This window comes from Argiope bruennichi, chromosome 1 (genome assembly GCF_947563725.1).
Source record: "Argiope bruennichi chromosome 1, qqArgBrue1.1, whole genome shotgun sequence".
NCBI lineage: Eukaryota > Metazoa > Arthropoda > Arachnida > Araneae > Araneidae > Argiope > Argiope bruennichi.
The window spans coordinates 47,416,829-47,441,100 of NC_079151.1; the positions used below are offsets into that span (position 1 = coordinate 47,416,829).

General features: G+C 26.4%; 1 protein-coding gene across 3 annotated transcripts in view; it reads left to right on the forward strand.

Annotated features, from left to right (window-relative positions):
- Nucleotides 1-17,603, forward strand: part of LOC129963529 (neurexin-4-like) — a 30,227-nt gene extending 12,624 nt beyond the window's left edge. For all 3 annotated transcript variants that reach the window (XM_056077977.1, XM_056077968.1, XM_056077985.1), the window contains 15 exons: nucleotides 716-794; nucleotides 869-1,006; nucleotides 1,933-2,074; nucleotides 2,193-2,299; nucleotides 2,387-2,512; nucleotides 3,583-3,786; nucleotides 4,241-4,555; nucleotides 7,415-7,585; nucleotides 8,130-8,348; nucleotides 9,353-9,589; nucleotides 9,771-9,944; nucleotides 10,482-10,615; nucleotides 10,711-10,807; nucleotides 12,643-12,906; nucleotides 14,249-17,603. In XM_056077977.1, the coding sequence (XP_055933952.1) occupies nucleotides 716-794; nucleotides 869-1,006; nucleotides 1,933-2,074; nucleotides 2,193-2,299; nucleotides 2,387-2,512; nucleotides 3,583-3,786; nucleotides 4,241-4,555; nucleotides 7,415-7,585; nucleotides 8,130-8,348; nucleotides 9,353-9,589; nucleotides 9,771-9,944; nucleotides 10,482-10,615; nucleotides 10,711-10,807; nucleotides 12,643-12,906; nucleotides 14,249-14,439 (2,598 nt within the window). In that variant the 3' untranslated portion in view covers nucleotides 14,440-17,603. The remainder of the gene's footprint in view (nucleotides 1-715; nucleotides 795-868; nucleotides 1,007-1,932; nucleotides 2,075-2,192; nucleotides 2,300-2,386; nucleotides 2,513-3,582; nucleotides 3,787-4,240; nucleotides 4,556-7,414; nucleotides 7,586-8,129; nucleotides 8,349-9,352; nucleotides 9,590-9,770; nucleotides 9,945-10,481; nucleotides 10,616-10,710; nucleotides 10,808-12,642; nucleotides 12,907-14,248) is intronic.
- Nucleotides 17,604-24,272: the final 6,669 nt, after the last annotated feature.

Consider the following 24,272-nt stretch of genomic DNA (forward strand, 5'->3'; position numbering starts at 1 on the left):
TGAGGAGATTTGAATTATGCTATATATTTTTCAGAATTGCTTAAAGCAATGTTTTAATATATTTGTTTTTTTAGTATTTTTTAGTATTTTTTTTTTTTTTTAATTTTTGGATTTGATAACAGTTGTATTTGCTGATTTGCTATATTAATGCATCAGTGTCCTAATTGATTTCATTTTTGAGTACTATCAACTTCATGAGACTAATTAAGCCAGTTTTTTTTTTTTTTTATATAATATGGAATTTAAATTTAAGAATGTTTAGTTTTTTGGGTTATCCATGTAAACATTTAGTGTTTAAAATAAATAATTGTAAATTGTCCTTAAAGAGTTTTCTTTAAGGAAGAAAATTTTTTCATTCACTTCTTTTCTGTAATTGTATTTCCATTTTTCAGATATAGTTCAAAAAAATTTTAATAGAATTTTATTTATATCAGGAAAAAAAAGAAACTGTTTATTAATCTAATTATCGATTTCATTACATCTGTGAGATTTAATCTTTTTAAAAACAATCAGAATTTTATTTTCTACATGACACATGTTGTGGTAATGTATCAGCATAAAATTTGACATTTTATATCTGTTTTTATGTTCTAAAAAGGGAAAAAAAAAAAAAAAAAGATTTTTATTCATATTATTTGTACCATTTTTCAAAATTGGAATTTTAAAAATTTTAATTCGATTTTTTTTTAATAATAATGTTTTATCTCTTGTTTAGGTGTATCTTGAAAAAGGCAAAATTAAAATTGAACTGCAAGGACAAAATACTCCTGCAGTTGCAACTCAAGCTTCTGACAGTAAGTATTTATTTAATAAATAATTTGTTTAAGCATTATCCATTTTCATAAACTAATAATCTTTTTCCATCTAGGGTATCTAACTGATGGATTATGGCATAGAATTATGCTTATTCTTGAGAAGAATCATATTGAACTTCATGTTGATGAAGTACCAAGTATAACTACAAAACAATTTTCAATGCTGACAGGGGATGAATATTTGGTTGGAGGTATTACTGTTTCTTTATTATTTTATGATATTAAATTTGCAAATGTAAAAGTGAGTTAAAATTGTGTGAATAGATTTTGATGAGATATTTACGGGAAAGATGTCGCCAAGGCAAACTTATCCATTTAATTTTTTCTTCATGCGAAATTCTGGGATGCTCTAAAATCATTTTTAATTACCTGACAAGAGATTAATCAGTTATCTATCAGCATCAACAGAAATGTTGTTAAATTTTATATCATCACTTCCAGATTAAGCATTCTTTATTCCCAAAGTATTACAAATATAAAACTGCTTCATTACACCAATCACCAAGAAATTTCAAGAAATAATTAAAAGAATAATAAAGGGTTAATGTTAAACATTTTTAAGAAAGTTTGCTTAAAAATCTTTGAGATTTTAATGAATTTATCCAAATAGGTTTATCCGAAGAATTTTGCCATTTGATTCTGATTGAAACCTGTATTTAAGTTATTAAAATGAATTTTTAAGTGCAATTGAATTGGCTGAAAAGGAAGTAATAATGGTCAGATGATTTGTGGTGATTTTATTTAAAATGTAATGTTTTTTTTCTTTCTATGCGAGTTTTGGGAGTGATGCAATTTTTTCCCTATCGCTTTAATTGTTAATATCATTTCTTTTAGAAAATATATATAAAAAATGATTAAATGAGGTATTTGTAGCATTATTCAATGATCACCTTGTATATAATATTCAGCAATACAATTGTTTGAATATATTAGGATAAAGGCTACTGAATGTAAGAAAAACAATTTATAATGTAACAGAGGAAAAAGAGTAGGGGACAACCATAATATATGTAAAGAATCATTGTAATTAATATTATTATTTGTTACTAGATTAGGCTTTTATATATTATGATGACATGAAACTATTTTATTTGAAATATTTAAATGGGTATTTTAGGTGGTCTTTATGGAACTAAAGGCTTTATTGGGTGCATGAGGTACATTCACATTGAAGGTCATTATATTAGAGTCACTTCCTTGCCAAGTCATCGTTATTCTTCTGAAGGAGTGGTTTTTGATGCCTGCCAAATGACTGATAGGTAATTATTTCATTCTGCATTTTTATATCTAATAAAATTTAGTTAATTATATGTATTTATTTGATTTTATTATATTTGCTTTTATTTAATAACTAATATATGCTTTTCCTCTTTAAAGATGTAACCCAAATCCTTGTGAACATGGCGGAATATGTAAACAAAATTGGGAAGAATTTAAATGCGATTGTGATGGAACTGGTTATTCTGGAGCTGTTTGCCATATCCGTAAGTAATTTTTTCTGTTAATAAATATTCCTAATTTATATGAAGTGTTTTTGTGTTACAATAAAATCATTGTTGCTTTATTTGCAGCTGTAAATTCTTTATCCTGTGAAGCTTACAAATTATCACATCCTAGAACTAGAAGAGTAGATATCAACATTGATATAGATGGAAGTGGACCTTTAGATTCGTTTCCTGTTACATGTGAATATCCATGTGAGTGTATTTTTAAAAATAATTTTTTGACTATTTAAAAATTTAATTAGAAGTTTCTTCTAGTGATCAAAACTAGAAACCATTCATTTTCTTGAACTGTATATGGTATAAATGTATTGAAATGTAATTCATTTTACTCATTTATCAAATTGGTTAATCACCTGAATATTTTCTTTCTAATTATTCATGTGTGTGATAACAGAATTATGATCTCCATTAGCATGCAGGTTTTTCCCCCCCTACTCCATATTAATCAGATACACTTATATAAATTAAAATACATAAAAGTTTAAAAAAATTTTTTAATTCATTTTTTTTATTTTAATGAAGATTTTAAGGATACAATAATATTTTTGCTAACAAAGAATTGAAAATTCATGATCTACTAAATGTTATCCATAAATTCTTTGGCTCTTGGGTTTCAAAGAACAAATTAATGAATTACTTTGTAGAAATTGTTTATTAAATCATGGTAGTTTTCATGATTTTGTATATGCATTTTGAAAGGGATTTTTATTTTTTTTAACAATTGGTAAAGCATCCTTTGCTTTCCCATTTCTTCTCTCTATGAAATGAAAACAACAATAAAAATGGAAAATATATATATCATATATAAGGAATGATATTTAAATCAACATTTAAAAATTACTGAAATTTTAAATGATATCTATTAAGAAAAAATGTACAACAAAAAGAAATTTGTTACAAGAAAAGCTAAGGAAATATTCTTTAAAATTATTCTGCCTGATTATAAGATAAATTCAAGAATTGTTTTAAATATTTATGCATTTCTTTGTAGTTCTTAATTATGTAATTTTTAATCATCTTTATAATCTTGTGCACCTGTCTGATATCATTGTGTGCAGTTAAAGATTGTTATTTCTGCTTTTTGAAATTATGTTTTTTTTTATTATTGAAATTCCTAAAAAGCAATCTATTTGCTTAATTTATTGATAAACATTTCATGATTTTAAATAAATTTTCTAAATAAATTATTTATTTTTAAAAAGGCATAGTTAGTAATATATTTCAATGAATTCTTAATTCATACTTTTTAAAATTAATTATAGTTGAAGGTGCTGCTGTTACAATTTTGCATCACAAGAATGAAAGACCTACAGATGTTAAAGGTTTCAGTAAACCTGGAAGTTTTATTCAGAACATCATCTATAATGCTGAAATGGAACAAATTATCCAGCTTGTCAATCGATCGTATAGCTGTCGGCAGAACTTGCGTTATGAATGTTATAAAACAAGGCTTTTCAATTCTCCAGGTGAGGCAAATTAATGTAAATTTGTTCAGTTTTTGTCTTTAACTGCTTTTGCTTGATTAATTATAACTGTTGTCATTTTTCACATATTTTATGTGTCAAGCAAACTATTTTATACATTAAAGTTTCTTATTTTAGATTCCCTTCCCCAATAAATAAATTGTTTTTCTAAAATTTTCATGCAGATTTTTTTTTTGTTGGAAATTTCAATTGTATTGAAACTTTTAAAGTACAGTTAAATTTTATGTGTTTTATCTAGTTGGAAGATAGCAATTTATATGTGAAAAATTACTTGAATCTGTGCACAGATATAAAAATAAACATTTTTAGATCAAAATTTTTTGTTATAAACATCTGAAGTTCCCCCCTTTAATCTCGGGTGTTTATTTTTACCTATTTCCTGTGAACATGCATGCAATTTCGAAAATGTTTCTTAATCCAATTTGTTCTTTTCCAGCTTCTGAACCTGCTCCTTTTGAACCTTTTTCTTGGTGGGTAAGTCGAAATAACAGACAAATGGATTATTGGGGTGGATCTTTACCTGGTTCAAGAAAATGCAATTGTGGACTGTATGGAACTTGCAAAGATCCAACAAAATGGTGCAATTGTGATTCAGAAGGCTATGACAAGGATGGATGGTTATCTGATGAGGGAGATTTAACTCAAAAAGAGTTTTTGCCAGTAAGACAACTACGTATTGGTGACACTGGAACAACTTTAGATGATAAAAAGGGTCGTTACTATTTAGGACCCCTTATCTGTGAAGGAGATAGTAAGTACCTGGCATTTTGGTGTTTATATTTTTATTTTTGTATGGAATACAAATTTATTTTTATTGTTACTCTTTTGTATATCTGTTCCAAAATAAAAGTTCAAAGCTGTGTTGATTTAAGATAATTACTTTTTACAAGTAAATATTTTTTCTTTGTTTAGAAATATGTTATTAATTTTGACTTTATTACTAATTGGAATATATTGGGATGCTTTTTATATTAACACTTTACTTAACAGTTTATAGCAAAGTTAAATTTCCTACTGAATTTTATGTACTTTCTAATTTTATGTGCTTATATAATTATAATACTTAAGTTGGTATCTTTAATGTATCTTAAACAATCAGTATTCTACTCACCTAGTTTAAATAATTTCTTTAATCATTTTGCTCTTTTCTAATGCCGTTACACCATGTATATTGTATAGTTCTATTGCTAATAAGTGAAACAACTCTAAAGGCTTTGGAGTGAAATTACATAACATAATACCATCCTGTGCCCCTGGTGCCTATAACATTAAGTTATCTAACCAGTTGAATAACACAAGATGGAAGGAAGGGGGAGGGGGAGAGAAAAAGAAAAAATGTTAAAAGAAAGAGATGACGAACCATCCAGGGATCTTCAGAAAGAATCCCATCAGTGTCAAATCCTACATGACTGTATTCAATTTTTTGGTGAAGTAATAACTGGATGGAGAGGACAAGAGTACTTAAACAAGTGGTGACTATGGGTTAAACTTACAGGGAAATGAGATTACTAACTGAAAAGAAAAAAAAATGACGAATTACATTGAGAATATCTGTATGACATGTATAAGCATATAAACAATCACTGCAAAATCAGAAATCTGTAGTGTCCATCTGGATCCTGTGGTTTTGATTTCTTTCGAACTGCACTTTGAGGAACTTTTGAAGTTATAATTTCGGATGATTTTGACAAGTGCCATTTTGGTCATGGCTATTGTGTAATCTTGAAGAGGTCTTGGTATTTATGAATATGGTTTACTATGGAGTGGATTTTGCCACATGAAAAGGTATTCGATGCAACTCTCCTGTACCATTCTTCTTCGAGACTTGTTTCTGGCTTTCTCATGTTCCATGAGAGAGTCAGTAAGCATTCGGTGGCATAGTGAATTGGAGATCCTATCTCCCCACAGCTACAGCAAGGAGATTTCGCCAGATTGAATATGTGTAGGTATGTTGAAAATGGGCCGTGTCCAGTGAAGAAAAGGATACACGCTCTGTTCCAGTTGGCCACATAGAGAGATACTTTCGGTATTATTTGAATGTGGACCGGCTGGTTTCACCTTCTTTCCATTCCTTTTGCCATCTTGTCATCATATTGGTTTGGAGGATGTTCTTCAGATGACATCTTGGAAGTTTCATTACATTCCGATCTTGATTAGCACTAGCCGCAGTTTTGGCTAATTTGTCCGCCACCTCATTCCCGTCATTGCCTACATGTGCCTTGATCTGAGTGAAATTACAAACTGAATTATTTAAAAAGCTGGGTAAACACCCTGCTATGTCATCCTTAAAAACTTCATTATAGAATGTTTGATTTTTTCATTTGTCTGTAATCAATGGGTTAATTCTGATTAATTCTAATTAAAAATATGTTTTTTCTTATTATTAAATTATGAAAGAAGATTTAGTAAAATGTTGATATTTCATTTAAAATAGAAATAGTTTGATATTAACTGTCATCTTTAATTGATTAAAAAGTTCATAAACTGAGTATAATCTTGTTTTTTTTTAAATCAATTTGTTTCATTGATTGCTTTTTAAAGATTTCCAATTTCAGTGGAGGGAGATTTAAATGTATTCATTAATTAATTAATGTATTCATAATTTGATTTGATCATATTTAATTTCTTTGTTAATTTGTTTTGTTATTCATGTATGCTTTTTGATTTATCCATGTCTATCATTTCTCTCTGGACTTACTTTGAATCTCTGTCCTAATTTTTTGTTATTTATTTACATTTTTGTAATTGAATGATTATAAATTGAAAAAGTACAGATCTGATCAAAAAAGTATCGTTTCATGTTTTTGGAACATATTTTGTTCAATTATTGTCAGAAACTATAGCAAACTTCTGAGTCGTATTCGAGTCGAGTTCTTAAGTATCGATTTCTCATTTTTGGAAGTACAACAAACCTAATTACAAATGAATGTAGTATTAATAAACAAAAGTTTTGAAATATTATCACATTTGCAATTATGTCTTTTTTTTTTATGTACCAGTAAGGCACCAACTTGGAAATGCTTATTTTAGAATAATTATTTCCAAAATATATGGCAGAAAAATTTTTGGTGTTCTGCTTTTCAAATTTCATTAATACTTTATTTGCATTTTGTTGTGCAACCGTTTGTAATTGGCTTGCATTGCAAATATAATTGAGAAAGTTTCCAGTAGAAGAATACAAAATTGTTTAAAATGATTCCTAATTAAATACATTTGTTCAGTTAGGAATTAATAGGGATTTTATATTGAGCATTCTTCTCAAAACGTCTTAAGAATAAGAATTAAATACTCAATAGTCACCCTTGTTGCTTTTTTGCATTGCTATATGTTCCTTTGTAAAATTTAAAAAAATTATTTAAGTGTTTAAATGTCTAATTTTTTAAAGTTGTTTATTTTTAGTTACAATTTTAAATATTAATTTATTTTATCTGCAACACAAATAAAATAATTTTAAAAATGTATTTTAAAGCTTGATTTTTATTTATGTTGTAAAACTTTCTTTATTTGGAAGTTTGTGGTCTGGAAATATATATCATGACGGTAAATCAAAATAAAGTTCTTGTGTTAACTGAAATACTGCCTATCTAATGATACTTTTCTTTTTTTTCAGCTCTTTTTGATAACACAGTTACTTTCTACTATGAAGATGCAACCATTGATCTTCCTACTTTTGACATGGGTCATTCTGGTGATATATATTTCCAGTTCAAGACTACTGCTGAAAATGGAGTTTTAGTTAGCAGTAGAGGTCCAACTGATTACATCAAAATAATGCTTGTAGGTAAGTAATTAGAGTAAAATTCTATATATATATATTTTCAAGATTGGATTTGTATTGAAGTTTACTTTTTTCTTGACAAGTAGGACATTTTAATGCTATAATTAAGAATTTATAAAATGTCAGATATATTTTATATCTATTTACAGCATTATATACATTGTTTTAAATAATCATTCTTTGCATGTTTGCTTTTTATTTGTTAAAAATGCTACTTTTTGGTTTTTTTTGGTGTATATGTCTCAGTTGAGGAGAAAAAAATATTTGAGAAAAAATCACTTTAGGGATTTTTATTTTTCTTCTTTCAAAAATTGTATATCATTTCTTAAATGCATATTAAAGGGAAGAAAGTATTTCTCAAATTCTGAATCATTATTTATGAAAAGTACTGTCTACTTAGTCTTTAGGATATTTAAACAAATATATTTCTTTAAAAAGATATTTAACTTACACAATTTTCTTCCTATATTTATTAATATAATGATTGATAAATTGAACATGGCTGTTTGTTTGTATAACTAATATTGGTATGTTTTGCATTTTGCAGAAGGAGATCAAATACAGTTTCAGTATCATGCAGGCAATGGTCCTCTTGGAGTAAGTGTCGAAACTTCTTACAAGCTGAATGACAATAACTGGCATTCTGTTTTGGTTGAACGTAACAGGAAGGAGGCTCGTGTCGTGGTTGATGGGAGCTTAAGTGGTGAGATAAAGGAAAGAACAGGACCTGTTCGAGCTTTGTATCTCACTAGCAAACTTGTAATAGGTAATTATTATCAACATTTTTATTTTATGTTGAATGAAATTTGAAGATACCTATAAAATGATATTTTTTTCGGTCTAAAATATGAGTGAAAAGTTATCCTGTTTGAAAAATTAATTGTAGTAATTTCATTTTTAGTTTGTACTTAAGTATAAAGAAACTAAATATTCTAGATTTTTATGGGAGTTCTTAGAATATTCTTTTTATATGTTTTTAAATAGATTTTATATTTGAATTGATGATGATATGAACTGAAATGAATGGTTTAAATTTTAGCAGCATTTTCTTATACATTTTCCTTTAAAAATTTCCATAAGTTTTTAGAAAATCTGTATATTTCATTTTAGGGTGTATGTGTTTTATTTGCTGTCTGGTTTGCTAAATTAATTTACGGATTAATTTTTCCTCAATTTAATTGGACATTCATATGTATGTGGCTAAAAACAAATGAAATTTTTGTGAAATTATTATGGTTTTAGGATGTGTTCATTTTTTTTTCTTGTTTAAGCATTTAATATAAGCAGTATATATAGTTTAATTCAATTTTTTATTTATAAAGTTATTTTATTGTATTAATCAGGATTAAAAAAAATGACAGGATTCATTGTTTTGATCATTAAGCTCTAGTTTTATTATTATTATTTTGAATTCTCATATTTAATGCATATTTGATTTAGTTTCACAGAATGAAACTTAAATAGTTGTTTTTTTTATATATTATATGTGCAACTAATTAAGAATTAACTAAGAACATGTATATAAGGTTATAGACTTGTTGAATGGGATCTACATGTTGATTTCAGGAAACACTAATCAAATTAGCACATATTAGCAAACTTATTTTTAAAATTGAATATTATTAAGTTGTTTATATATACTATAAAAATAAAAATTAGCTAAATTCTGTAAAATGATATTATTTTACTTTAATATTTAAAATAAAAATTTAGTTATGAAGTAAATTTCGTTTGGTTTCTGTTAAATAATGATATTTTCCCCCCATATAGGTGCAACTGTTGAATATAGAGAAGGCTTTGTGGGTTGTATGCGAGCACTTATGTTAAATGGTGCTGTTGTAGATCTGCAGCGTTTAGCTGTGGATTATCCATATGGTATTGCAAATGGATGTGTTGGTAAATGCCAGAGTAGCCCATGCTTAAATAATGGTACATGCATTGAAGGGTATTCAAGCTATGTTTGTGATTGTCAATGGACAGGATTTAAAGGTCCTATTTGTGCTGATGGTAAGATTTTGTTCATATTATTACACAATTTTTCCCTCTCTGTTGAGGATATATATATATATATATATATATGTATATATATGTAATTAGATGTAGTTTTTATATTATTTATCACTTATTTTGTATTGCAGAAATTACTGTACATTGCCAATTTTCCAATATGTATTTATATTTCTTATAGAAATTGGAGTGAATCTGCGTTCTGACAGCTATATTCGGTATAATTTTGAGAATTCTATTTCAACTTTGGAGGAATACATTCGGGTAGGTTTCACTACTACAGATAAAACTGGAATGATAGTTGGAATATCATCATATAGTGAAGAATATTTGAATTTAATGATGTCCACTAGTGGTAAATATAACATATTTTAATTATGAATATTATAGTTTTTAAAGTATCTGTTTTGCTACAAATAATTTTGAAAATTTCTAATGATTTGTAAAAGCTACATAAATTTTTCTAATGATTACTAAAAAATAGAGCTAATAGAAACATTTTTTTTGAATGTGTATTTAAGATGTTAATGCAAATTAAGATAAAAATTTTAGTGCTTTATCTTAATAAATTTCTTATTATAAATGTATTGTGTATTACTGTGGAGAAATTACTGTACATATAATAATAATTATAATATAAATAAAATATGTTTTATTTATATACCAATATTTTTTTCATAAACATCTAATCTATTTCTGAAATGCAGATATTTTTTTTTGCTAATGTATTCTTGCCAGTGCTATAATTTGATAGTAGTAAATTTTAAAAAGACTTGTTTCAATTTTAAATGTTTCTGAAGTAAAATAAGTATAGTATTGGAGTATTAGATATTTTGAACTACATACTGTGGAACTTCCCTAGAATTTTTAATAAAATTATTAATTATTTTAGGCCACCTTCGTCTAGTATTTGACTTTGGCTTCGAAAGACAAGAAATAATCATAAAAAATGAGAATTTTGCTTTGGGACAACATCATGATTTACGAATTCTTAGAAGTGACAAAGGAGCTACAGTGACAATATATGTAAGCATTTTGTTATTTCAAAATTTTGTTCCTCCTGAATGACATTAAATGCTTTGTATTGAATTTCTAGCAATTGTTTTTCCTGATTTTTGCAGGTTGACAATTATGAACCTATTATACATACATTTAAGATAGACGAAAAAGCCGATGCACAATTTAATCGATTAAAAAGCATATATGTTGGAAGAAATGGTAAGTTTCTTCTTTTTTAACATCATCAGTTAATGTTTACAAATTTATGCTCTTAAAATAATAACTCTCATGTTTTGAATGATCTATCAGATCACAAAATCTTTTTGTAGAAAATTAACATTGTTTGATAAGTTGTTTCCGTTTCTTTTCTTCTCAATCTTGACTAACTTTAGCATTTTTTTTTGTTACTACTTTAATTGATTTCGAGAAAAGATAATTTAAAGATGCAGAATACAAATCAATGAAAAAAGCTATACTCTGGCCAGTATGAATCGGAATTTGCAGAGTTTAACTGTTTTTTAATTTATTAGACAAATTGATTACAAAAATATTCTTTTCCTCATCACTCGTAGTTTTTTACAGATTAAAAAAAAGGCAGGAGGATAATAAAAGTAATAATTTTATTTCACTTTATGCTGTTCTTTCAATGAAGGAATCATATAAAAACCTTTATAAGAGTTTGAAGGATTTGTTTTTCTCTCTCTGAATTGAAATAAAATATTAAGAATTTAACTGGTAAAGTTGTATATATTTTATTTTCTTTACCAAGCTCTTAGGTCAGTAATGTTACAACCCCCAAAATTCCCTGCTCCTTATGCAAGTGAGAAAAGTAGTTCTGAAGACTAACACTGGGTATGGAAATAATGACCTAAAATGAAAAATTTAATTATGGGATCTAAAAGATAATTCAGCAAAATTTTGAAAATCTAAACTTTTCCTTCTATTTTTGCACATAATATTAAGGTTGATGGAACAGTTTGTTAATGTTTGGATAAAAGTAATGATTGCTTCTGCTGTGTAATGGATGCCTTTTCGTAATTATTAGGAGGTAAAATCTAAGAAGTTTTGTTTGTTGTTCCAGATGTAACACAGTTATCAAAAGATAAAAAAATTTAAGGTAGGAATAAGTTGAGAAGAGAAAAATACATGGATTAGTTCCAACAATGTCATTTAGAATTGCAAGGGAAGTTACAAAGATCTTGATTGTACACAGAAAGAGGGGGAGAAACTGCTGCAAAACTTTAAAGATAAAAATATATTAAAAAAGGGAAAAGACTTCAAGGATTTAAAAATATGTTTGTTGTTGCATTGCCATCTTTAATATTCTCCTAAATGTCTTGGTACACTGAATGAGGAACAAGTAAAAGATTTCGCCAAGTTATTAATTGCATATAAAAATGATAAAAAGTTTACACTGGGAGGTGTGTATGATGGGCGATTACTGTTGGAAATAATAAAGTGATATTAAACCAGTTTCAAATTTTGAGAATCACAAACATATCATTATCAAAAATTTAAATAAATTTGTCTAATTTTTTTAAAGAAATTTCTTTTTGGATATGTATCTAAAGTTATATTATTTTTTTGATTTTTCAGTTTTTTTTTTTTTTTTTTTTTTTTTTTGTTTTTCTTCTTTGGAGCAAATTTTATTAAGATGATGACTGTTTTGTAGATTGTATACACAAGTGTTTTTAAAAATACCCCAAGTTCAAATTTTTATTTCCACAGTTGTAAAAAAAATTTCTTATGAGATACAGAAAAATGGGTGTTATTTTTGTGCTCAACATAAAAATATTGTATAATTAATATTATTTTATGTAAATTGAGAAAGAGTTAAATTTTGAAGTCTTTTTTTTTTTTCATTATTGGTTTTCATAATGGCCAATTGCATTTGCATTGTTAAAATATTATATATAATGACAAAAGTTACTGTATCAAAAAAGATCTGTAGAAAATATTTTTTTTTATCTCCCTCCCTGATATAAAGTATGATTTTCAATTATAACATTATTTATTTATTTCTGAAACATAATTTTGTATTCTGTTGTTTTTAGAATCTATGGGAACTGGAGAAGGTTTCAGTGGTTGTATTTCTCGTGTTCAGTTTGATGACCACTTTCCTCTGCGAAGATTATTTCAAGAAAGCCGACGGTCAAATGTCTGGGCTGTTCCAGAGGACATACGAGAAGATGATTGTGGTATTGAACCAGTTACTCATCCTCCAGAAATTAGGCAGACTCGTCCACCACCAACATTGCCACCTGGAGTCAGCATTGAGGCTTATACAGCCGGTGGAGATGATTCTGCCATATTAGGAGGTAATCTTGACACTTTAATTTCTTGAATTCATTTGTTTTATTATAATTCTGGTAAGGTTTTTTTCATGGTTTTATTTTAATATATAAGTTTGACTTTTCCAATTGTATTTTATTGATTTTTTTAAAAATTATTAATTCTAATAAATTGTTAAAAAAAATTTCTACATAGAACTTTTATCTTTGGAAGTATAATGTTTTGTTTTTCTTATTTATTTAAAAAACTTTTAGACTGTAAAAAAACATTGAATCACTTAATTCTTGAACTATTGGTAAGAGAATAATTAATAATAATGAAAAACGCTGGTACTTAATTAAATACATGCCTTTTTTTTTCCAACTACATTTTTCATATATTTTAGTCAGTTTTAGTGTGTGTTTCTTTGTATTTGTAAAAATTATGTGTATCAGATAGGACACAATTCCGCAGAAATACAGATTTCAGCATTTTTCAGATTGAATTTTATCATCCTTTAGGGATATTAATTTTTTTATCTAATTAAATTTATTCATTTAAAATATTTATTTCTTATTATTAATATATTCATTTAATCATATTTATTTTGCTTACTGCTTATGTTTAGCACAGTTCATAATTTTATAAAGTTTAGTTCTTTGTGTTCCAAGCCTGTGAAATGTCATATATATTTGTATTAAATATTACACTTATACAATTTTTACTTATAGTGTGTTTAAATCTTGTTAATAAATTAATCTTTGATTTTAATATAATTTTTTTATGCAATTATTATATGTGTGCCCTTTTTATAATAAATAAAAGCTCAAGGGAGCATTGCAGGAAAAAATATTTTTGTCTTTAAAATTTAATTGAAAGCAACACACTAGCACAAGAAATACTTGAGTAATTAACTGCTGACACAAATTAATATGTTTGTGTCAGTAATTAATAGCAACAATTAAAAACTTTTTTATGGCAAATCCTCTCTCCTTTCTACTTTCATTTTCATTGGATTTCTCATTTCATTTTTTCACAATTATAAGTGTACAAAAAATAAGCAGTAAAGAATTAGTGAACAGTAGATAGAATGAAAACTGATACAATTATTTAGCAAATCATAATAAATAAGATAAAATTTGAATATAAGACTATTATTTTTTTGGGAGCTTTAAATAGATTTTTATAATAATGCATATTTTTATTCTTAATGTTTTAAGCCCTTAAAATTTCATCAAGTAGTTCTTAATATAAATATTTTAAATAAAAACATAATGAGCTTAAAAATTTGCATATATGTGTTTGAATAAAATTGATCACTTTTATTTAGAAAATAGATTTCTGTTCTTAAATGATTGGGTGCAATAATATTGAAATGTTTAATTCCAGGTATATTAGCATTAATTTTTATCGCCTTGATCCTGATGGCGGTTTTGATTGGGCGTTACATGTCCAGACACAAGGGTGAATACAAAACTCATGAAGATACTGGTGCAAAAGATGCTCCAGATGCTGATACTGCTGTGCGGTTGGGTAAAACTGGCCATGGTGTGCCCAAGAAAGAAGAATGGTTTATATGAGAAATGTTTTTAGGACTGAAAGCTAAGAAACATAACAATGAAGTACAATAGGAAGATAATATTGTGTGTCCCTTTATGGGTCATGCTATTGCCTTGCTCAACAAATCGTGTTATAAAAGGGGTTAAGGGATTACAGATCCTCTATATCTGTAAATTATTGTGATATTGATTGTATGTGTTCATAGTCAATATCGCGAGGGTGAAGATAAATGTATGTAGTGTGCACTGGTCTAAAGGAAAATATTTTGTTTATTTTTCTGCACTATATTTCAGGATAATATTTTTCATAACCATATATTCTTTTGACTTGACTTCACGATTATTTTGCAATACTTTGTGTGCATTCTCTCATTTTTCATGGAATTTTACATTTTTCTAATATCAGATAATATAATGAATATTTTTACACTGCCATCATCCATAGATTTCTGTTTCTTTACTTTTCCAAGAGTAGGTAAATCTCAAAGTAATGTAATTTATTGAAATGTTAGATATGAACATTCTAAATTTCTTCTACTAATCAAAACCTTTTTTTAGCAATTTCGTAAAGTTATGATATTTATTAAAAAAATTTATTTTTAAAATCAGAATATATATATCTATTTTTGTTGTATTGGGATTTTTTTTGGACTTATTTATTTTTTTTAGTAATGAATTTTATCATGATTTTTATTTTAATTTCGTTTTGTCTTGTTTTTGCTTTACTGCTTGTGCATTCTTTGTCACTGTCAAATAACTATTGCATTTAGTTGAGAATCTGTACTTGGCCAAAGTAAGCTTTCATGGCAAAAATCTGGCTAAAAACTTAGTTTAAGATCTTTAATATTTTGTAAATAATTTGATAATATATTAGATTTGTATTTTAATTAGTGTTTTATAATTTTACTAATTTCTAGTGTAATATAGATCATATTTATGAAAAATAAAATAAAATATTATAATGCACTGTGGGTATAGGAAAAATTGAAGAAAAAAATGATATATGTTACAGTTTATATATAATAGGGAACTTTACTATTCCGGTGATAGAATGATCTGAAATTTTATAATATAGTTTTATTTGTATTTATATTTTCATTGTGTTACATTTTGTATAATTTACAGTCATCCTTAAATTTTTGAATCTCAATCATATCATATTTGTATATATGCCACATCGAAATCTTTATCATTAGAATTATATCTATCAAAATCACTCTTCCACAATTTTACTGTTAAAAAAAGAGGAAATGTATATTAACATGCATTTTTTAATAAAATATTTCCAATTTAAATTCTTTCTACTAGTACTCCTAATTATTTTATAAAATTCTAAAGTTACTACTTTTAATATATAGTATTTGAATCTCAAAGTCTCATTTTAACATGGTGCTTAATGAAGAGTTTTATTTCATTTTTTTTCCTTTGTTAGACGTCCATTTTTTTTTTTTTCCTTCTTTTGTGATTTAATATCCGTCCTTTTGTTTTCTTTGATATAGAGGAAATTTTCTCTAAATGAAATGCATTTTGAGTTTTACATTCGTTCTTTATAAATACAAATGTATATAGTATTTAGTAAATAGTTAAAAATATAAAATTGAAAGCATTGATATTATTGTTAAAATTGTTATGATATTATGATGATGAATTGTTATCCAATATTAATGAAAGGTAGGCTGTGGGATGGGTTTAATATTTGTGATATTTTGATTTATTTTGGTTGTATCTTGTTTTATTCCATTTATATTTAATGTCTCCATCTTTCTCTGCCCATTTTCGTTATGTAAAAGTTTTAAAATAATATATTTGATATGCATATAGCTTTTTCAGAGTTGGGTATGTTTTCCTCTGTTAGTTGAGCTTGAAAAAATTTCATGATACTATTTTATAATTTAAATTTTGTATTGCTTTTATTATTTTAACCTGTGAATAATTGTAATTAGTTTTCTACATTTATTCATTATAGAAAATGTTAAAAGTAAAAAAACAATTGTACCATTTAACACCCAGTCTTTTCTAATTAGTAAACATTTTTATATTTATTATAATTGTACTAATTATAATTATAATTGGTTTTCTACATTTATGCATTGTAGAAAATGTTAAAAGTAAAAAAAATTGCATCATTTAACACCCAGTCTTTTATAATTTGTAAACATTTTTATATTTATTTATTTATATTTTATTATTAAATATAGATTATTTTAATGTGACTTTATATGCGAAATTTCACAAATCTTTTATTATATGTTATTACAAAATCGATTATTTTAATGTAAATATTTAAAATGTGAATAATTATATTCTTTTAAAAATTCATTTCATATATGAGAAATCTTTTAAGATTAAAAAGAATGTTGAATTTATCTTTTAGAAATTCTTTCCTTCTCTAGAATTATTATTTTTAATTTCTAATCTGTGGTTGGAGGGATTTGAATTTGACATAAAATTCAGTTTGCAAATTTTTTTATATTTTTGTCTTTTGAGGAGATGGTTGAAAAAATGATTTTTTTAAATAAACTACACTCAGGTAAAATTTTATCTGAATATAGTTTATTTGATGTATCTTTTATTCATCAATAATACTTGATGATTTTTTTTATGTGCACTTGTTAATATAACAATATTTTATAATAAAAAACTTCAAATTTGGATACAATATTTGTCTTTTTTGGCATGCTATATTGTTCTAATTACAAGAATTTTAGACCACCAATATGTTATTTTTTTTAATTAATAAATATTTGAAAATTAAAAAGAGAAGGAATTGCATGCTTTGCTATTTATAATTCATTGTAACGTTTCTCTTAGGTTGTGATGTATGAACTATATTTTGAAGACACTAAAATTTATGAATTTTCTTTGAAGTTATGAATTTACACAAAATAATCATTTATAACCTTAATATTTATTACTTATGCTTGTGCCTTCTATTATCTATAAAAGAGAGAGATGAAAGCGATTCATTTGTGTCATGAATGACTGGGTGTTCATTTTGTTTAAACTAGTCCTACAAAATATTTAAAAAATTCTTTTTCAATGAATATGTATTTTAGTTCATGTGCAGTAAATGTATCTGTAGTACATTCCATTTTTGTTTTTACAATTGCAAAATGTTATTTAGAAATTTTTGAAATTTCTTTACAATATACAAAATTTTTTCTGTAACTGCAATTTTATTTTATGTTCATTTGTAGATTTTATATGTAATTTTATATAAATAAAATTTACCTATTTCTTCAAACAAGCTCTATTGTGTTGAGAAAAACTTTTCTTGCAGTCCATTTTCATTTCTTTTCTTCAAGAAAACTTTTGTTGTATCTTCATATATCAACAATTTTGAGTACTGAAATATAATTGAATAGATATTAATGAACTACTCTATCTAATGATTACTACTCTGTGCAAAATTTTAATTGAAAAGTTTTTGAGTAGTTAGTTTTTCTTAATTTTAAAAACTGTTTCAGATTTTCGAACATTTTGTAAAATTTCATTTCTGATGTAAAATATACATTTATTATTGTGGAAGGGCAAATTTCTTAATCTAAAGGATAGAGAAATATATTTGGGTAGGGCCTGATAACAATATTTGTTTGAATAATTATATTGGATTAGTTTGTAAATGGTTCATTGGAAATACAGGTAAGATGAAACACATTTGCCAGAAATGGAATTTTAGCCATCCATTTCTGAAAACACAGCATATTACACAATATTATGCGATATTTTATTATATTATTCAATATTAAACTGTTCTATACAATATTATGAATATTATTTAATACCGCGCTATATTGTATGCTACTGATCAGAGCATAGGTTGTTTTGATATTGAATATTTTCTCAATATTTGAATAATATAGTTAGCAGTTTTTTATCAAAATCAAAGCTCATACTGATATCATTTCATGATATTATTGTATATAATAATAACTTGTTATTATTATCATACTCGTAACTTGATATTATTTGCAAGACATTGCTTCAGTTATTAGATTCTGATTGCTGAGATAATACCTTCTTATGTTTTTTCATAATCATATCACCAAATGATAGCTTTAAATATCTGTAAATTTATATCTGGTTAGATGTAATATCCAAGGTTATTTGATAAAATATACTTTCTCATATGAATTAGTATACAAAACCAGACTCTATTCATGATCTATCATATATATAAATATACACACATATATATATTGATTTGATACATGCTATTTTTACTATCATGCTACATCTGACACTGATGCAGTATGGACATTTGTGTAGTTGGGATGATTTATTATTTTTGAAAACTGCAAAATCATGCTTTCAGGATGATCTAACGATTTTAAATTATTGTTTTGAGTTCAGTACCATAACTAGAATGAATTTCTGGTTACAACAAAACTGCACGAGTTGACTTTTATTAAATATATGCAGTTTTATTTGTAACTAGTCGCCTTTGGCAATTACTTGTTTTGCTGGGATCATAACTTCATTTGCTGGGGTTGCTTATTTTTAATTTCAATATAAATTTTTTAGATATACTTTCTTGTATATGATTCCTTCAAAATGGCAGACATTAAAGCTATATTATTTTAATCTTTTTACTAAAACTACGTTTATCGTGGACCTGAATTTTTCTAATGGTGATCAATCTAATGACATCATAGCACTATAAAAAACATAAATGTCTGGTTCATCTATTTTCTACATTTTGCAATATTGTAACTTCACTTTTTTATTCATCTTGTAAATTACATAGAATTAAATTAAATTCTTTTTTAGCTTTCAAAAGAAATTATTGGATGTAATATTTGATGGGAAAATGAAAGCGACTTGAATTGTTGAAAACAGGGCAAAATCTTTTTTAAAAAAATGCCAATATTCAGGAAAAATCTGCACAAGTATTAAATTTTCTTCATTAGAAAGACATTTTTTAAAATTTTAAATCTTTGTAAAATTTATGTTCATATAATGATATTCTCGCAAGTTATTGTGGAAAATAGCCAAATAAACTTAATTTTTTTAAAGATAAAATTTTAATTAAAATAAAAAAATTGCTTTAAAAATATCGAAATGTATATTCTCACCTTCCAATACATAATTCCAAATTTGGCAGCCGTAGGCTAAATAGCCTCCCAATTGATCGTCATCATGGACATTCATCGTTATTATTTGTAGAGATAGAGATTGACTTTCAGAACTGGAGTTGTCTGCAGATACAGGTACATAAAATGAATATTTGAATCAGTAAGTGAAATTTCTTTAAGAGCATCTACATAATAATAATAAAAAAAAGGATTTTATAAGAAACTAATCGTTAGGTCCACGGCTTCGCCTTAAACTATTTCATCTCTCTCTATATATATACTATGTGGAAAAAGGCAAAACACATATAATTCTAAATCGTATATTCAACTCATAAAAGATTTAAACGCCAACCTTCGCATAAAGAACATTTTTTGGCGTTAATGCTTTATGAATACATCTCAAAATTTCAGTTCACGATAGAATTTGTTTATATACTGAACATGAGAGAAACATGGGAATTTCTAGGTTCTTAGGGGCGTTTTTAAGAGATAAAATGCTTAATTAAAAGATTAAAAATGTCAGAGAAAGCAAATATAATTTTTTTTTTTAGTCTCACGTACTTAATTGTTCTTTTTTCGTAATGTGTGGGAGATTTCTATTTAGCAAAAGGCCCAATAATCCCTTTAGCGATGCAAAAGGTGTTAAGGTCTCGGCCATATAGCCGGAAGGCCTGCTTCTTCTAAAGGTCCGCTGTGTGTGCGGACTTGATTCTAGTTAAATCTAACCTCGTGGGATAAACGTTCTACCAGCAAGTTTGAAAGGGGAGGGGGATGTCAGCTTAGGTAAAGCAGATGAATTAAGAGAATTTAAACTTCATTTGGATAATGAACAGCTTCTTCACTATACACAACTGTGTCCATTGAATAATAAATTTGGTCTGGGATATCGAGTAAAGATGATGCTCATTAGTAAGAAGTGAATATGATGGTTCAGGAGCGGGAAGGATTTCTTCTAATTTAATCTTTTCTTGTAAACAACATATGCCTTTTGATTCATCTTTCCATTTTAAAGTTGAACAATATGGTCAGACTATAGACATTATTCCTATTGAAATCGAAGTATCATTTCCGTAATCCGCACATGGATTGTAATTCAGGACGGAGTACTCTTTTTCGGACCAAACATCAGGAACGTTTGTTCTTTCACTTCTCTTCTGTCTCAAATTTAAATGTCTTTCGCTGTCAACAGATCGGCGATCACTTCGCCCCTCATGAGATTTTATTCTGTCTCTGTAATTCATTTGCTGTGCGATTTAAAGAGACGGTTACTTCGCTCAACAGAAGACTTTCCTTGCCTAAGTGGGAACATTCTTTCTGTGATATTCGCAAACCGAACGTTTCTTTCCTCTACATTTTCATTATCGCGCAACAACCGAAGCGTTTTGGCATTTAATGTGCTCCGTCCAAGGCTGAATTTCCTTTTTTCGGGCTTAATGAGTTTTGAGTCGGTGTTTAAAATCAGACTTAAACAAACAAATGTATCGCATATGCATATCACAGCTCTTGCTATTTGCGATGCACAATTTGAGGTTTCGCACATGCGCGAATAAGTGCAAACCACAGATACTGCTGTTTTACGCATTCGCGAATCGTAGTAGGAAAATAAGTAAAATCTCAATTATAAAACTCCTTTTTCTATTCTTCAATATACTAAAACCTTCCCCAACAAATATCCTACACAATGGTACAAATATTTCCAATATCAGTTAAATATTTGTCGAGTTTTTCTCTTTCTAACAAACAGACGCTTTCAGGATACTTCATTTTATACTATGCATAGATTTTATTGTTGAATTATTTATATTTTACTTTTCAGTATTTGTCTTTGGCATAATTCAGAAGGAATGTTGGAAGGAAAATTTTGAGATGGTGTCAAATGTTTTACCGATATAGTTGAATGGAAATTTTGAAATGATGTCAAAAATTTTAAAGATCATATTGAACGAAAATTTTGAGTGGTGTCAAATGCTTTATCAATGATGTTGAATGGAAATTTTGAGATAGCGTCAAATGTTTTATCGATGGTGTTGAAAGGAAATTTTGGGATGGTGTCAAATTATTTATCGAAGATATTAAATGTATATTTTATTCTGTCAGGTGTCATTCATGTCATCTGACTGCGGTTCAAAATTATGGAAGTCCATCTCAAAATAACTATCGTAATGTTTCAAAATAAAATGTCAATATAACTAAACAAAAAACTTCCTTTTAAAATAATATTTGTCAGAAAAAAATACGGTAAGCAATAAAAGCATGATAAAATTGTTGAATTATACATTCTGATTTTTTTTTTCACTTTGAATAAACAAATTATATGCACATAATTTATATAGAACAGGAAAAAAAAAAAAAAAAACTGAATTAAAAATGTTTCTTTTATTTTAAAAGTAAAAAATACTAATCTCTTGCTTTATAAATCACATTGATCCATCGGTAGTGGCACGCAAATGAAATATTTTTTTAAAAAAATTAAAATTCTCCTGAACTATGAAACTATTCTATAATTTCATTTGTGCTATTGTGGACACACTTTTGATATTTTTTTTTAAATGAAAGGAAGGATTTCTTATTATATGGTTATGACATCTTTATGAATAATTTTCATAAGAACCTAAAAAGGGAAGAAAAAAAGATGATAGAAAAAGTTTGAAATATTCCTTCAAATAAAAATATTTTATTCTCTCGAAATAATCCTCTTTTTCATCTTCCTGAATAAAGGTACTAAAATTTAATTAATCTTGAAAAATAATATTTCTTGTTATTGACGAAAATAATTCAAAGAAATGAAGGAAAATTGACGACTTTGAAAATTTATTAAGCAAAATATTTTCTAGAATAAAAGAAAGTCAGATAATTTTTCTAAAATATTCAAGAAAATGGCTGTATTAATATATTACTTGTTAAAATTTATAAGATTAAAAATGCATAAAAATATTTTATGTATTTAGTGACAAATTTACTTTTTGTTAAATTGCTATATCAATTCTAATAGATTTGCCGAAAATATTTTCATTTTGTGGTAAATCTGATTTCTCTCTCTCCGAATACTTTTTTAAAGGAATCAGGAATATCAAATAAGGCATAAAAATTATCTGAAATTAAACACAATCAACTTTCCTTGTGGTTTAGCTAGTCGCCAAATCCTGCTAGTTTGAAATAAATAAACTCTTGTAGCAATTTTAATCACATCAACGTATATTAAAATTAAAATTTTACAATGGTAAACTTATGATTTAGAACTATTAAAATTGAAAATATTTGAACCATTTTAAGCTACGAGTTTTCATTGAATCAAATTGATTAACAACCATGAAAGCGACTGGGAGATCACTAGATTCAATTTCCGGCAACAGCTGATATGCTTAGAGTGTAAAAGTTTATAGGTAATTTCTTTTTATTAAATGCACTAAGTGAAAAATGCATGCTTTGCTTATCTAGCTTCATAAAAATGATTTCCTTTGTGCAAGCAGTTGCTGATTTTATATTCTATTGCAAATGGAGTTGTAAATTTTTATGGCAATGCAATCTGTCGAAACTGTACTGAACTTCTTTCACTAAATCTTTCCGTTATCCTAAGTTAAGTTCAGTTCAGTTCAGAGTTAAGTAAAGATAAATATTCCAAGTAAATGAAAACTGGTTAGTCATTTAAAAATTTTGAAGAAGTTGTAACTATAAAATTACTTAAAGACTTTTGTAAAATTATTTGCGTGAGTTAATAAAGCATTTTTTACTATTTTTCAGAATTTTAGGCTATAATGCTTATAAAAGTCGTTTTGCTTTGAATGTGGAGTGATTCGAAAAGAATTATTAAAATATAAATGTCAAATTTACAGTTTTAAATTTTTATTTAATTCGACTTGGTTGATGCTTGTAAAAATGAAATTTTGAAATACATTGATTTTTCAGCCAATTTTGCTTGTGTTAATGGTCTAAAATCTTAAACAATTATGTATGCTCGATGATTATATTTTATTTTAATATTTTCAAAAATTAATTGCTACTTGTTCTTATTGTATTATTAAATTTCAATACTTAAATTCTATATAAGTGTCTCCGCTTGGTAATAAATTACAAAAAATATTTTCAAGATTCTATAATATTTATTATAATAAATTATAAATTAAAGATACAAAAGAAAGAAATAATTAATATTAAAAACAGATTTTTTATAAATTAATAAAAGTATGTTTTTAAGAATGGTTTTTATTAAATTTATTATTTAAACAGAAAATGAGGTTTTAAACAAAAAAAATTAACACAGACTTTTCAAAGGAATGGTATGTACGAATTTTCATTTTCATTAGCGTGTCTTTGAAGTTTTTGAAAATATTTTAAGAGTGATTTCATTCGAGTGACATGTCTAAACTCGTATCAAAAGAACGGAATTTAATAGTGCATAAAAATACATTTGACGAAATTGGATTCGTATTTTAAAATTAGAATTTAAAATGTTACAAAGTTCGGGGTATAATGTTATCTTCAGAAATAGATAATCGATTTTTCTTCGATTCGCATTAGTAAGATATTGAAGTTTCTCAAACTTAGAAATATCAATTTAGTCTCCTTTTCTAATCTAAATTTTCTGTTCTAATCTAAATATTCTTTTTTTAAAGGAATAGCAGAGAAGTATTTCAAAACAGTATAAACATTTGAACTGGAAAAACCATCATTGATACGGAAAAATTGTGAAATTAGGTAATTGAAACAGGTTGGCCAATACTACAATTAATAATATGCTGAATAATTCTTAGAAGTTACGATTTTTGAAAAATTTGAGAA